This window comes from Bemisia tabaci, chromosome 8 (genome assembly GCF_918797505.1).
Source record: "Bemisia tabaci chromosome 8, PGI_BMITA_v3".
NCBI classification, from domain to species: Eukaryota; Metazoa; Arthropoda; class Insecta; order Hemiptera; family Aleyrodidae; genus Bemisia; species Bemisia tabaci.
The window spans coordinates 35,679,433-35,695,018 of record NC_092800.1 but is presented as its reverse complement, the minus strand read 5'-3'; the positions used below and the strand labels follow the sequence as shown (position 1 = coordinate 35,695,018).

General features: G+C 35.1%; 1 protein-coding gene across 1 annotated transcript in view; it reads right to left on the bottom strand.

Moving 5' to 3' along the window:
- The window catches only part of su(f) (cleavage stimulation factor subunit su(f)), a 32,403-nt gene that overhangs the window by 11,199 nt on the left and 5,618 nt on the right, over positions 1 to 15,586 (bottom strand). The window contains exons 5-14 of the mRNA XM_019053966.2: positions 14,893 to 15,046; positions 13,499 to 13,732; positions 11,654 to 11,845; positions 9,781 to 9,972; positions 8,097 to 8,198; positions 6,499 to 6,713; positions 5,117 to 5,213; positions 3,602 to 3,690; positions 2,442 to 2,641; positions 1,189 to 1,323 (exon numbers count right to left, since the gene is read on the bottom strand). Coding sequence (XP_018909511.2) covers positions 1,189 to 1,323; positions 2,442 to 2,641; positions 3,602 to 3,690; positions 5,117 to 5,213; positions 6,499 to 6,713; positions 8,097 to 8,198; positions 9,781 to 9,972; positions 11,654 to 11,845; positions 13,499 to 13,732; positions 14,893 to 15,046 — 1,610 coding nt within the window. The remainder of the gene's footprint in view (positions 1 to 1,188; positions 1,324 to 2,441; positions 2,642 to 3,601; positions 3,691 to 5,116; positions 5,214 to 6,498; positions 6,714 to 8,096; positions 8,199 to 9,780; positions 9,973 to 11,653; positions 11,846 to 13,498; positions 13,733 to 14,892; positions 15,047 to 15,586) is intronic.

The following is a 15,586-nucleotide window of genomic DNA, read 5'->3' as shown; positions in this document are numbered from 1 at the left end:
TAAATTCCTGTATGAATTGGATTATATTTTGCAATATGGAACCACTATCTTTGGCTCTCCCATAGAAGCACATATCTGCATAAGGAAATCAATGGCATGTATGTTGTTTCTAAAATGGGCCAAAAATAGTGGTTCCTTGTTGCAAAATGTAATTCAATTACTTGATTGCTCACAGATATTGTTTGTATCTGCGATGAATCTCAGCATTTCCCAGCTTTTATGTTCTAGGCGCTTTGTTCTGAACTGAGAAGCCGACAGTGGTACCAAATAATTCTCTGTCACAGGAAATCAAATGATGTTTGCAAATGATTGGTGACTAACTTTCAAAATCAAGAAGAAAGGACTGTTAAAAGAGTACTAGTTTTTGAGATCAAAGACATGCCACAAATTCTGTAAAAATTTTCAAAGAAATACAAGCAACATTTTAGAGACTTTAGAGAGTGCCTACAAAACCAAATAATTTTCTTCCAAAACTTGCCACTATCTAAATGAAGAGACAAACAGACGTCACAATGCTATAGTTTTAAAGTGCTGGTGGCATAAGAGCGAAGAACGATCTTTTGAACAAAATTACCAGATAAGGTGAAATTAAAAGGCTTTTAAGGACATGAAAGCAATTGTCCCAAAATGGGTATTCAAAAGCTTGAATATTAAAAAAAAATTCAAAAATTTTCAATGACTCTTGTGTCACTCTTCTCGCAAAAAGCTTATTAAAAAAATAAATTTCAAATGAGTCAACTCTCAATAATTTGAAACTATCATTAATACAAAGTACAGTGCTGGATCCTTCAAAAAAGCTCGATTAATTCGAAAAAAATTGACAAGTCTTTCTCTCAACAATAATTTGAATTTTTCAGAGCTAAGCATAGACAAATTACCCTTCGTAATTTGAAATTTTACGACGGGAATTTCTTCAATTCAAAAATTCTAGCAGGTCATTGAGGAAAAGGCACTCAGTCAACTGGAAAAGCACTATGCCCAGCACTTTACATTCATTATAGTAGGTAAATTGGGTAACAAAATTTGTGAATGAATCTTTAATTTGAATCTCTTCAAAACCTCTTAAATTCGAAAACCTCATTACTTAGAATTTTCTTCGGTCTCTTGAATATTGAAAGTTGACTGTAGGTACAACTGTGAGAGTAGAACTAACAGAAAATGGTAACGAATAATTCAAAGGGGACTTACGTTTATCTGGAATTTGGATTTTATCAAATATCTCCAGAAGCTGATCCACAGCAACAAATGGTCCATGAAAACAACCAGGGGGTGGCAAAGTGGCCATTAGTTGAGCAACGGCAGGAGGTGGAGGGAAGCTGCCACCTACAGAAGAATATACGATATAAAACTAGGCTTCTTGATGAAGCGTAAAAATTTCTAAGACAAGATGATGGATAAAAAACGAATATTTTTTAGATAGTGATTTTGAACAAAAAATAAGAATAACAGCCACCAGAGATTTCATTGTTACAAAATTGCATAAACAGACACCGCCACAAAGCCAAAAAAAAGGTTAAAATTTGACATTTGAACTTCGGTTCTTACAATATCTGCAAAATTAATTTTAATAAACTCTTCTTGCGAAGAACCAGTTACATCACTATTGTAAAACGCCATAATCCCTGTGTTTTCCAGTGTTTTACCACTAATTCCTTGCGTTTTCAACCAAGATTGCCACAGAATTTAAAAAATGAATTTTCCTAACATTTTCCTGGTTTCCCCAACACATTTCGGTAAAATTCCCTGATGATTGAAGATATTTCAGATGGTTAAAAAGACATAATTCAAAATAAATTTCAGGCAAAATTTGTTGTTCAAAACGTCATAATCATTATAAAAAAGCAATGGCTCAGTTTCGCTGGTCACATAATTGTGTTATGATGATTGATTCTTTTAGACTAGCTAAAAATAATAAGATCTGTCCAAACGGCAACTTCCTACATTCAATATTAACCGAGATATCGCTCTTTGAAAGGTCAGATTTTATACTTCATCCACTGCGGTAGTGACACACTTGGTTTCTTCCATCTTGCTTTCATCAGTCAGCGTAACGTACATTTGCACTGGTTACTCAACGGAAATGTCTGATGAAAGCAAAGTGGAAGAAACCAGGGGTGTTCTTACCGCAGTAGATGATGTCAAAAACCCAAGTTTTCAAAGCGCGATATCTCGGTTAATATTCGACATAGAAAGTTGCTGTTTGGACGAATCTAAAAGAATAATTAATCAAAACACGATTCTGTGACCAGCGCAACTGACCCGTTAAAGGTGACTTTACAATTTTTTGCTGACACTTTTGAAATTTTCCTTGACATTTTCAGGTCTCCTCTGACTTTTCAAAATTCCCTGACGTTTCTTGTTCTTCCCTGACTGGCAACCCTGCTCAACAAATTAAAGTCCCTACATTTTTTCAGTTTCTATGAGCTCTGCATGAACATTACCTGGGATAGGATGTTCACCGATGAATGCATTTCGTTTAGGCTTATATGGAATCATTTGCGATACGTCTGGCTTCGGGAGATTTCTCTGAGCTGCATCTCCATCATCCATCACGTCCAGGCTGGAGATGATCGGCCCACCAGACTTGGCAGCTTGGAATGACTTGGCTATATTTTGAGTGACTTCATTGTAGCCTATTGCTCTAAAATTAAGAAACTTAGTATAATTAGTCTCCTAACTGTACTTCGAAAAGCATCAATAGTGAAAATATTACAGATGAAATTTCTTTTTGACAAGCATGGCTTTTTGCCACAATTTGCGGGCAGCTATTTTCTGAAGATTTTTTAAATAGATTTTCTAAAGGTATATAATACACGGATAGCATTTTGCAAAAAAGAACCAAAAGCATTCCAATGTTGCTAAGATTGTGTATCTTATATTCACTCAATAAAATTACTGAAATCATGCAAAAAATTAAATTTACAAAGGTAATTTTCGTCTTTAAGTTATATTTTATTGGGAGTAAAGATAAAATTAGTTAAAATAACTGTTGCAAGGCAAACAAAGTTGCACAATCTTAGCGACATTGGAATGCTCTTGGTTCCTTTTTGCAAAATGCAATTCACATAGTATTCCATACCTTTCAGGAAAGTCCACAAAATGTTTATTTTTTAAATACTTCTGAGCCTACCTCAAAAACTAAGTACTTATCCCAAGATGACACAGAGACGCCTTTTAAGACAAAATACCCTGTTCTAGGGCTCAGCCTACATTATGTACAGGCCTTTCATAGGGCCTTATTTTCTTCTCTTTAAAATATCTTTTCGAGCTTGTCAAATTGAGGCAAAATACAAAATCAGTAACAAATGCAATGATACCTGTCCTTAAGCAGTTCTTAAAAAACTCTGTACCCAAAGGGCGGATATCAAAAAGAAAGAAGGAGAATTATGAAGGATTTTGGGAAAGTACAAAATATTAGGCAACAGTACTTTCACGTATTGCAGGAAAACTATGACTGTCTTTTTTTTTGGAAGATATGTCAGATGGTTAAAAAGACATGATTTGAAATGGACTTCAGGCAAAATTTGTTGTTCAAAACATCAAACTAATAACTGCACTGAGATATACAGGAAAAAAGATCTTAAATCTAGGAGTTACTCACTTTAACTCTGCAGGGGTGCAAGGGAACAGGTTCAGGAACTTGTACCTATCAACCAACTGGGCGGTTTCTTTACCTTCGAACTCTGCAATCTGGAAAAATGGAGAGTGCACAGTAAAAAAAACAGTTCAAAATGAGCAACGATTTGTTCAGGGAGCAATTATCCACTGCCATGATTGTTCAGACTAAACCTCGGCTGAAAATCTCAAGGAACAGTGGCCATTGGCATTTAAAACTGTTTTTTAGACCAAACTATATCACTAATCTGATAAAAATTGGTCAGAATATATGATTAATTTAGTGACTCACTGGAAAAAAAAGCACTTTGGATCTAGAGTCCAGACTCTTAAAAACATCGACAAGAAAAAGTACTCTTGATTCCATCAGAATCTGACTTAAATCAAGAACCAAGCCTCTTAATTTAAGCGGATCTCGTTTTGATTCTAGCAAAAATCCGATTGAATCAAGAGTATTTTTTCTTGTCAATGTTTTCAAGAGTCTGGACTCTAGATACAATGTGTTTTTTTTTCCAGTGCTTGTTGGTTGCAAGCTGTGTCGAAGGTACGTGCGGAATGCTTTCCTGATTTTTCGACACCGCCCCCTCCCTCCCCATAATGCTTTTGTGACATAGGTCCCTGACTTTTAACACATAAAGTAGTGAGACGTTCTCCTTAACCCGCCGTCCCCTGGAGCCTTATGTATTTCAAGAATGGCCCCTAAATGGACTGAAGTAGGTGTAAAAGTTACATATCTACATTAGGTTTACAAGTATAAAGCTAAAAGTTAAGGTATAAGTAAGGTTGAAGTATAAAATTTAGAGATAGCATATCAACATAATTCTTTTGGGGCAAATTTACCCTACATGAGTCTTTTTCCGTTGCAGTGAGCATTTCTGTTTTTACAAACTAAGCACCGTGGCTATGACGTCGTGTAAAAATCCTTGTCTCTTTTTCGATGTGTTTGTACTTTTTCTGTACGGTACTTACACATCCTGAGAAAGAACATTTGTTCCTTTAGCTCTACAACACAACTTTTGAGCCTGGCCAAGGAAAGCATTAATTTTCATCTAAATCCATCATTTTTCAGACAAAGGACCATAGCTTCATTCTAAGGTTGCAAATTTGTCCAAAAAAAAATTCAATTTTTACATTAATGTGCCGAACATTTTCTGTCTAAAATCTTGCTGATTTTAAGTGTGATCAGAGGATAAATCAGTGAAAATTAGAGTTGCAAATGCTAATAATTTCCTGATAAAAGTACAATTGATGAGTGAAAATTTTGTAGCATTGAACTTTAATTGCATTTTTTTGTCTGGAAAATGACGGTTTAAAATAAAAAAATTTAATGAATAAAAGTAGGATAAGAAATGTTTTCTACTGTACACCTGTTAAGTTGAAAAAACAGTTCTGCTTTTTCTGTGGTGGACTAAGCTGAAGATAATTTCTAATTACAATAGCTAAATTTAAAGTCTAAAAGGAAATGAACATGCAACGTAGTGATGTAAAAGTTTCTTTTTACCTTACTCAAAACAGCACTCCTTCTTTTTTCAACTTTTACAATACTACTTAGATCACCTATGTTGGACTCGAATTCTAAGAACCTATTCCAAATTTCACTGAAAAAAATTAGAAAAAAGACCACCGATTAAAATTCATCACCAAATGAAAGAGGGAAATGTTGAATGACAAAAGCCACGATACAGTGCTACTAATACAAACACTGACAAGAACACAACTTTTCATTAACATGTTGGAATATCGTAAACATTGATGTCAAGTCAAGCAACGTCTTAAAGAGTTTGAAGTCAATGGGTTAAATGTGAGTTTTCATGAAATTTAAAAATTTGCGATTCATACTTTGCAGTTGAAAGATGAGTAATTTTTATGGAATCTTTACAGGCTGTAAATGGCTTTCAAGTACCGCAGCCAAAGATTTTAAGCTGCACACAGCTGCTTGACCTTACAACGATTTTGTACTTGTCGATTGAACAAGACAAAACTCAGATGAAAAAGAGTTCATAGGCGGTCAGTTTCAGTATTTGTTGGTTACGTCTCGGCCTTGCAATTACAGCGGATAGACAAATTAGTTTTTGAAATTTGTTTTCAATTTCACCAGTTGAAAATGAAATTTTAATATTTTGAAACAGCCAGTTTTCAATTGGACCGCGTTTAACAGAAAGGAACCAACCCACATCAGCTATTGCCAAATTTAACTGGGCAAATTAATTTTTTACGAGAGAACGTTTCCGTGGATTCCTTTGAAAATTTTAAGGAATTTGCTTCGTACTATGGAGAAAATCCGCTGAAATTTGCACAAAAATCCGCACAACCGTTTTCAGGTAAAAAATTGAATTGCCAAATTAAATTTGGCAATACCTGATGTAGCTTGGTTCCTTTCTGTTTAACGCGGTCCAATCAATTCCTATCTTCTGTTTAGTGCAGTCTTTCCCGGGATTGAATTATTTCTTGGTTACATTCTTTTTTGGACTTGTCTTAGCTAATCGACAAATCCAAAATTTTGAAAATCAGCCAGCAGTTTGTGGTGCAGCAGAGTGATTTCATTTCCAAGATGGCAGCCCAAGAGACTACGTGTAGCGCTGACACAAACAAGAACGTTTGATAACTTGCAGGATTTTTGTCTGGGCAATAGAGTCCTTTTCAAAAATATTATTTCACCCTCCCTTCATATATTAGTTTGTCTGTAATGTATTGAATATGTGTTATGGTCTGTTATATAGATGAGAGGAATGATATTGTACCGTGATAGTGTTATAAGGGGATAATGTATGCCAAAACCTCCATGGTAAACTCTTCTGTGCGAATTTGAAATACCTACATAACAAAATAGGAAGAATATTATCCAATGAAAATTGAACTAAGATTGCAAAAGTCAACACTTACACAGATTTTTCAGACTCAAGACTACCCGATGAGAGGACACGTTCAAAGAGCACTCGTGTGTTGTTATCTTCGTTCAAATGTGATAAGTAGTCTATGTAACACAACAGGTATTCTGGCGTGTGAGAGAACTTTTTCAGTCCTAATTCAAAAATCCTAAATGCAATATTCTTATCTTTACTACAATAATACTCCATCAAGGCTGCTGCCACGAAAATCTGCCAACAAAACGTCCAAAACATTAACACATACAGAATGAAATTACTGAAGACAGTCAGTTTTTTTGTTCATACGTGAATAGGACTTCATCGATTTAAATAGCTGAAACAGAAGAAATTCTTCAAAAAATATGCATGCGAGCAAGAAGGAATGCCAAGGCACAAATAATTTCCAGTCAAATTTACATACTAGCAAGGTGGAGAAACGGTGCTGGGTCCACACCATTTCGCGGGGCAAGAATTCAAAAATTTATTAAGTCAAAATAAAATTTTAACCTAATGGTACCAGTACAAAACTGAGGGGGGGAGAGTGTTCAGCTCAGGCAGTTTGCAGAGTTAAAAAAAGTTGCTCATTAGAGTTAAAAAAATTTATTTTTGACTCTAATTACAATTTTTGGAACTTCTTGGCTTTGATTTCCCGCGAAATGTTGTGGACCCAGCACCATTTTTCCACCTTGTTACATACAGTTCGGCCACTTCTTAGTGTTTTTTTCTCTCATTTACATACTAATTAAGTACAACATATGTACGAAAAAATTAAGTTTAAAAATGAAAATATAATTTTATTTTCTCATGGTACACGAAAAAAAATTTGCGAAGAGATGATACATTTTTCAGTTGACATAATGAATTTTTTCTGTCCAATTTCAAGAAAATGTCAGCCAGCTGATTTTCCAAGTTACTTGAGGTGGAAAAACTAAAAACGCATTTTTGTAGCCTGCTGTAAACTTTGTTAGAGCTACAAACGAAGTTAGTTTCTCATATAACACTGTTCAGAAATCCTGATGAGCATGTTAGCGAAATCCATTACACACTTTTTCACCTACAAATTAGTGAAAAATTGAGGCATTTACCCTTCAATCTCTCTCAGTATACTTCGACAAGGATGCAATTCGATAAAGGAGAGTCACTTTCGTTTATACAACAACACACTAACGCAAGATGACGATTTTTTTTCCCCCCAGGTAGTTTCTTAAATGAAAACAAATGACAATGACACCACTTCTAGTCAGATGTTACTTGAAAAAGTAGAAACATATATGTAAGTGTTTGACCAGGATATATATTTTTGCGGTTTATTTTTATTTAAGAACTATGCTGACTGACGACCAACTGCAGGTCATTTTGTTTCATGTACTTTTTTCACTATTTCTACATTATTTTAAAGAAAGCTGCTAAATGCAAAATTTCCTGCCCAAACTGGAGAAAAACAGTGAATCATAGGTGTTTCCACTGCTCTCATTCTAATTTTTCCAGGATTTCACGTGACTTTTTTTTCTTGGCTCAGGCAAAAGTTTTTACAATAACCTCAGTATCTCTGGATTGGCTAATAAAACTTCATTGAAAATTGCTCTCTGAAAATTGTGAAAAAGATGCACAAACCTGGTAATTGGAACGGGGGTCCTCCCTTGCTTTCCGAAACACCGATCTGGCTGACTTAATTCCTTCTGCTCTTCTAGCGAATTTCATATACTGCACATAAGTCTGCGTAAAATTCACAACAGATAACATTTTCAGCAACAGATAGCAACATGAACAGTAAAGGCTCGCACATTCCGCACTTTAGTGGATTGCGCTTTTTACCCACTTCCCTGTGAAAAAATTTCTCCTCATTGCAGCAGAGGTGTTGTCCTACGGAAAGTGTACCTGAGATAGGATGAATATTTTTGGATCCCACCTTGGCTTTATCAGCAGTGTGTCTGCAAATAAAGGCTCAACATATGCAGCTTTGAACTTGTTTTCTGTGGGTTCATATCCTTCAAAAAATCCAAGAAAATTCTTATGGACTAAAATCACTGACTACTTATTGAATACACAAGATTCAAGAATTACTGAACATTTCATTTACCTTGAGAAACTTTATTTTATTTACTTTTTTTGTTTAGTTGAAACATTAATGGCCGCTGGAGAATTTAGCACAGGTCATTTTTTACAAAAATTTCAATTTTTTGTCGCCATAATGAAGAATGATGGTCTAAGATTACACGAGCCAAAAACATCCAAAACCGCTAAACTAAGCTGGAATTTCAACCATTGAAAGTTTAAAATTCAAAAACCGAAATTTTGAAAAATTGATATTGAAAGTTCTTATCTATCATGTTCCAGACTCAAATTACTTAAATTAAGATGAGTTTTTGTGTATTCTATTGACACAAAACTAAAAACAGCCATTTTATTCATGAGGTAGGCACTACAGAACATCATTGATCATTGACTCAAGTTTCGATTCTTCCACCCAACTGGGTATGAATTATTCTGTTAAAAATATTTTTTCCATGCACCGAGGGTCTCTTCCCCGTCGCCAGCCACAAATGAATGAAGTTCAATGGAAATACATCGAGTCACATTAAGTTGGAACCAAGGAAAGAGGTTTGAAGTTTCATTCCTCCATAAGACTCAATGTTAAGGACAAAACTTCACCACTATTTTCACGTTCCAAATTCTTTCATTTTTTCTCGACATAGAATTTTTGACAAGAGGAAAGTTAGGAATGGTTAGATACAAAACTATTCCAAAAATTTAGAACTAGTTAAATTCGAACTACTATTACTAACTCATTTTTCCCCAAAATGCGACTTGGTGTGTTTCCGTTAAATTCGATCCGAATAATGGAAGGTTCTAATCAATAATTATTGGCACTGATTGGCGAAATTAAGTAAAACATTCTACATAAAATTGCAAAGAATTAAATATTGGAAATATATTCAATAGAAAAAAGACGGTTCATTCAAATATAGTAAGTTGGAATTTTTTAGCGAACTTGCCTTAAAAATTAGCACAAAGCTGAAAATCTCAATATAGAAGGAAAAAGCTCATATGAGCACAATTTTCCCTCAAAGAGATACGATGTTTGGTTTGCCATCATTACTAGTGTTGTACCAAACAGCATATCTCTTTGAGGGAAAATTGTGCTCATATAAGCTTTTGCCCTCTGTATTGAGATTTTCAGCTTTGTGCTGATTTTTAACATAGGTTGGCTAAAAAATTCCAACTTACTGTCTTACGACGTCTACTGCAATCAGTTTGTCATTCAATATGTAAAACTTCTTTACCGAGATTTACTTACAAGAGTAGGATCTATTTCCTGCAGTTCCAGATACGTTTTGTAAATTTCATGCACTTTCTCATACTTCATCCTGCCTTCCTCAAAATCGGCATACGCAAAGTGGAGGAGCATACTATGCTTTAAAATAGTTGACGTTGCTCGGTCAAAAATTGTTGCGGCTTCATCGCTAAATAGTTTTGATGCATTCACATCCTAGGAAAGTGTCAAAACAGAAAATAAGTAAAAATCTTGGAGGAAAGGCACAACAATGTTTCTGGTATACACAATACAGGCGATTGTTTGCTACTCTTTTCAAATTTTGAATGTGAGAAAAAATTTCTGGGAGTTTGTCAAATATACATTTCCTACACCAACAAAATGAAGGTAGAATATGTCTCTTGAGAGTTCCCATTTATTAGTATTGAATGTATGACATAACATCAGGGAAGACTCAAAAGCACATTGATGGCCTAAGTGCAAAACCACACATCTCCATTTGAGACTATGCAGACTTCCTGTCTTACTTTATTTTTCTTTAGAAAAAAACTAGTCAAAATAATTTCTTGAAAACTCTCCCGATCTTTCTTCTCTGTTGGCAGAATATTCTGTAAAAATTTCAAACAATAAAGTTAGCTCGTTTCTCTTTGAACAAATAAAATAGAAGCAGAAATTTTTGAATTGAAGATACGTTGTTTTGCACTTTGGCCATCAACATGCTGAATTGATCACTAGACAGAGTAGGCGCTATTGGTGCAGTTCTCGTCAAAATTTTGTGCAGAACAGGCCTAACATTTTGAAAACCTCCGTCAAATGAGAGAGAAACCAGCAAAGTAGTTAACGTTATAAATAATGAACTCAATTTCCTGCTCAAAAAAGGCCACAATCAGTGCAAGCCAAAATAGGCATTGAAATCAACCTATACGTAAGGCAAATAACTGGGGCATGGTTCCACACAGATTTCCCTCCTCTATTGATACAAGATACCCATAAACTTCTTAAGAAAAGTTACTAATACTCCTTTCTCTAACTTTTGACTAGGGTCAATACCCTGTTTGTCTAGCCTCTGATTTAAGAAAATACTATGAAATTTAAAAAAAAAGTTACGCTGTAGGAAAGTTCATCAATAGTTCAATATATCGAAGTCCATTTAGTGCTGAAGTTGACTTGAGTGGACTCAAATGTTCTTGTGAGCAAGAAGTGTAAATTGATAAAGACAAAAACCGCTATTTGTTAACTTATAACTTATAAGTGTAACTTGGTGTTTTATTAATTACATTTATAAAGTCTTAATGCATTCATCGTATTCGGAATAAAATTCCTACATGGAAAGGTTGGTGGTGCTTAATTTTGTAGTCTGAAGGTTCATAGAGGAAACTTCAAGAAAGATTTTTATTCCTAAAAATAATAAAATGTTTTGGGAAAACTGAAAATTTTTACCTGTACTATAGAGGATGTGGTTGTTTTTTCTGAACGAACCTGTGATAATTTTTCCAGCTGATTCCAGATCACTGTCAAAGGAATATGATAAAGAATTGCCAAACTTCCATAGGAGGAGTTACTTTTTTAACACATTCACTGCCAACAGTTTTATCCAAAATTGTTTTTATAGGGCCAGAAAAACACAGAAAGCTACTGCCAGATTTTAACGCTTCAGTTTCTACTGATCACTCCAACAATAGCGCTTTCTAACAGGAAGAAAATAACCAGTACTCTACAATCAGTTCCTTGGATGACCTACTCACTGTGTCTCAATTACACAACAACAATGGTCATTATAACCGTTCTGGCCAGGAGTACCCAACGAAAAAACAGGCATAATGCCAACTAGTCTTAACAGTCTAGTCCTTCACTCTTAACTAGAAACCAAATAGAAAACACAAAAACAAAGCCTTACCCCTTTCTCGGAGAGTGTTTTGGAACTTTGGTCTAAATACTGAGCTGCTTCATACCACACATCTGGATGGTGTCCCATGCACAGCAAACATTGCTCGAAGGCGAACATGACCCTGCGTGTAACTAAGGCAGTGTCTTCTGAACGCAACGGGTTTGATTTTTCCCATGCGATATATTTCTTCCATAGTTCTACCTGTTATACAGAGGACATTATTGAATCTCCAAAAAACGTCTTCACTTGCATTGTCTTTGGTTTACATTGGGATATAAAGACAAAACAGCTAGTGCATGATAATTAAAGATTATCTGCTCTTTGATTGTAGAATATCGATGGCCGAAGTGCGAAACCATGTATCTTTGTTTGCTATGTTGCGGACTTCTTATCATACTTCATACTCTTTATTTTAAACCAGTCAAAATACTTTTTTAAAAATTTTCTTGATTTTTCTCCACTATCAGCAGAATATTCTGCACAAATTTCAAGCTATAAAGTTGGCTTGTTTCTCTTTAAAAAAGTAGAAAATGAGCGGAAATTTTGAAACGCCGCCAAAAAATACATGGTTTTGCACTTTAGCTATGAATGTACATTGTCTTATGTTAGATAAATCACCTGTAACGTTATTTTTCTCTTCAAGATGAGTCAGAATTTGAAAAAGTTGGGAGCATCCATTTTTTCCTGAAGCATTTTTTTGGCTTACATCATTAAGTCATTAAAAAGAGAAACTAGGGCCACTATTTCTTTCAAATTTTTTCTTCACACAAAGATAATGGGCCTGTTGCAAACTTTTGCTAGAGCAAAAATAAGGGTTGTTTCTCACAAGAAATGGCTCAAAAATCATGATAAGTGCATTAACAAAGTCTGAAATGCTCACAATCTGCGTAAGAAATTCACGCTTTTTTGAGCTTCCTGCTTCAAAAACGATACTACGGTATGGGTGAACATTTTGTAAGAGGAGTCGTTCCTTCCAACCTCTGTGCAGTAGGATACTGCACAATATTCAACATGGCCGACGCCAATCCGCCAAAACTGGCCAAAGCTCATGTGCCAGGACGAAATTCTAACCATTTGTTAACAACCTGGCGTGTTTACGGTAACGTTTTCCTCGCGTTAATAAAGATCTGTCTTGATAGTGTCATTTATGTTGAGTATTGCAAAACATTCTAGTGAGCAAGGGTTGAATCAACTACTCCTCTGACAAAATGTTCGTCTTTGCCGTAGGTTTGTTTTTGAAGCGGGAAGCTCAAAAAACGCAAATTCCTCACGCAAATTGTGAAGTTAGGAGTGCATTCCAGACTTTGCCAATGCGCTCATCATAATTTTTGACCCATTTTCTATAAGAAACAACTCTTATTCTAGCTCTAGCAAAAGTTTGCAACAGGCCCATGATGTATTTAGTGTGTATTTTTAGCAGTTCTTCATGATTTTAAAGACCCTATGAATAAAACAGGGCCACAGAAGCGGATCCAGCAATTTGGCAATACCGGATTTCCTTCATTTAAACGTGTGTTAAACAATTGATTCTTATCGGAGCACCTGGCCCCTTCAAGAATCCATACATATCGATAGGTTTAAATGGGAAAAAAAACAATGTTGCAAATTTGCTGGATCTGTTGATGCAAGGCTAATGGAAAAGATTGCATCGCACAAAGGAATCTTAAAAAATAAAAATAAATGACAAAAATTTCATGCTGGGGTATTAGCTGAAAAAAATTCGTTAAATTGAATCAAAATCACTGATCAATCCAACAATTACAATCGGTGATAGAAGTGATAGAAGTAAAGAGAAGTAAAATCACAGAAATTTAGTGCCTCCTAGGTAAAATATAAAAAAGACGAGTCAGATACCTGTTTCAACTCTTCTATGTGACCAGTTGGTGGAACGCTTGGCAAATTTCTATTGAGACCCTTAGTGATAGCTTCGAATTCCTTAGCAACTCGCCGTGCGTTCATGTAATCTCTGCTTCGCTCCATCATCATTTTTTCAGCTATGATAGGGTTGATGACTTGTTCGTAAGCTATGTAATCCTTCCACAATGCTTCAATTTTATTCATCGGATTCACGACTCCTCGTTGGTAAACCTGTAGCAATGAAAAGCAAGATCTGTGTCAACACGCCATTCGTACATGGATTTTGCTGAATCACTTGAAACATGGAGTTTGAAAATAACGGAACTTCGATGAACTAAATTTTATGGATAATACTCCAAACTTAACGAAAACCGACTGAATTCGGGCAGGAAAAAGCTGCTTTGAGTCGATGGTCACCCATTGAAAATAAGCTCATGATAATCGGCTAGTGTCAGAAAGAGGGAATCAGTCAAGGAATGAAAAAAGGAAACATTTAAAGTTGCAGAATTGTAACTGAATAATTTCTAGGGATGATTATAAATAAAATCGAATATTTTTATTTACTTTACATAAATGAACAGAAAAATATCACACTGACAAAGTTTTCAATGTCAGATAAAGAACTGGCCACCATGTGGATTGCATTTTGCAAAAAGGAACCACTAGCATTGCAATGATGCTAAGATTGCAACTTCATCCTTTGCAATAAAATTGCAAAAATTGTGAAAAACTATGAAATTTAGATGGTAATTTTTGTCTTAAATTCACAGTTTTTAGCGAGTAAAATAGAAACTATTAAGGGATAATCGGGTTTTTCCTCCAAGACGAAAGAAGTTGCACAATCTTAGCAACATTGCAATGCTGGTGGTTCCTTTTTGCAAAATGCAATCCATGTATCCTTTTAACTGCAATAGTTTAATTTCTTCCACTCAGAATTTTAACCACAGGTAATGCATCCCAACCAAGTTTGCTATGTCATTGCTGTTTGATGTGTTTAAGGGAGGCTCCAAAGAATGAGAGTCTCGAGTAGACACAGGCATGCAACACAAGGCGGCTATGTTACATTGAATTCATGGTGGTTAAAACTGTGGAACTTCGTTTTAGGCGACGCGACTTCACAATTTTTAGGCCGATGAAAAAAATTCCCCTTGTTACTATAGCTTTAATTTTCCTTTCTCTGCTGAAAAAGAGTGTTTTGAGCTTCTTATGCTTTGAAATATATTTTCCGCTGGTGCTTTTGCTTTTGCGACACCCTGGTCTCCTTAAAGTCAAATAATATTAGAAAACGGGCAGAGATTGAAAGTTTCAAGTGCCATCAAGAACAAGAGTCTCTATTTTAAGTATATTTTGATAACAGAAACAGTTTTGTAAAAATTATTTTATTAACTCACCTTCCTACAAGCAGTAATTTTTTGGTTCTCAGCATAAGATCCAATGGCTTCTACACTTTTGAGAAAGTTTACGTAATCATTCCAAATATCAAAGGAGTTGATATCCATTCCTATTTTATCAAGGGCAAAATCATACGCTTGAGCCATTTTTTCCCTGGAAAAAGTTCAGAATATACTTTGTTATTGATGAATTCAGAAAAAGTAAGAACAGAAACTTGAAAGTTTTCACAATTGTTAGGGTAAAAAGAAAAAGCAGACAGTATCAAATGAGTTTGTTGAGAATTAAATTTTAGTCGAGACCAAAAGACAAAATCGGTTTAAAAGTAAAAAGGTGAACACAGAACTCAGAGGAAGAAGACCGATTGAAAAAAGCTTTTACCTTGCCTTTACCAGATTTTGAAAAATGTTATGCTTTAACACGGCACACACTGTTTACTAATCTGCAATATGCTCATGACAAATGAGTCAAAGTCAACATCAGCGCACAAGGCTTAAAAGTTAACAACTGAACTTACTCTTACATAAATTTATCTAATTTTCGTTCAATACTCCAATATAGCACAATTCATATTCTTGCTGTGCTGTGCCTTCTAATACCGGCAGAAATACTTAGATTATTTCTCACCAAGCATGCATGAGTTTCTGCGAGTGAAAGCTGTCAGCAAAAAAAAACCTTCAGAGTAGTATGAGCCGC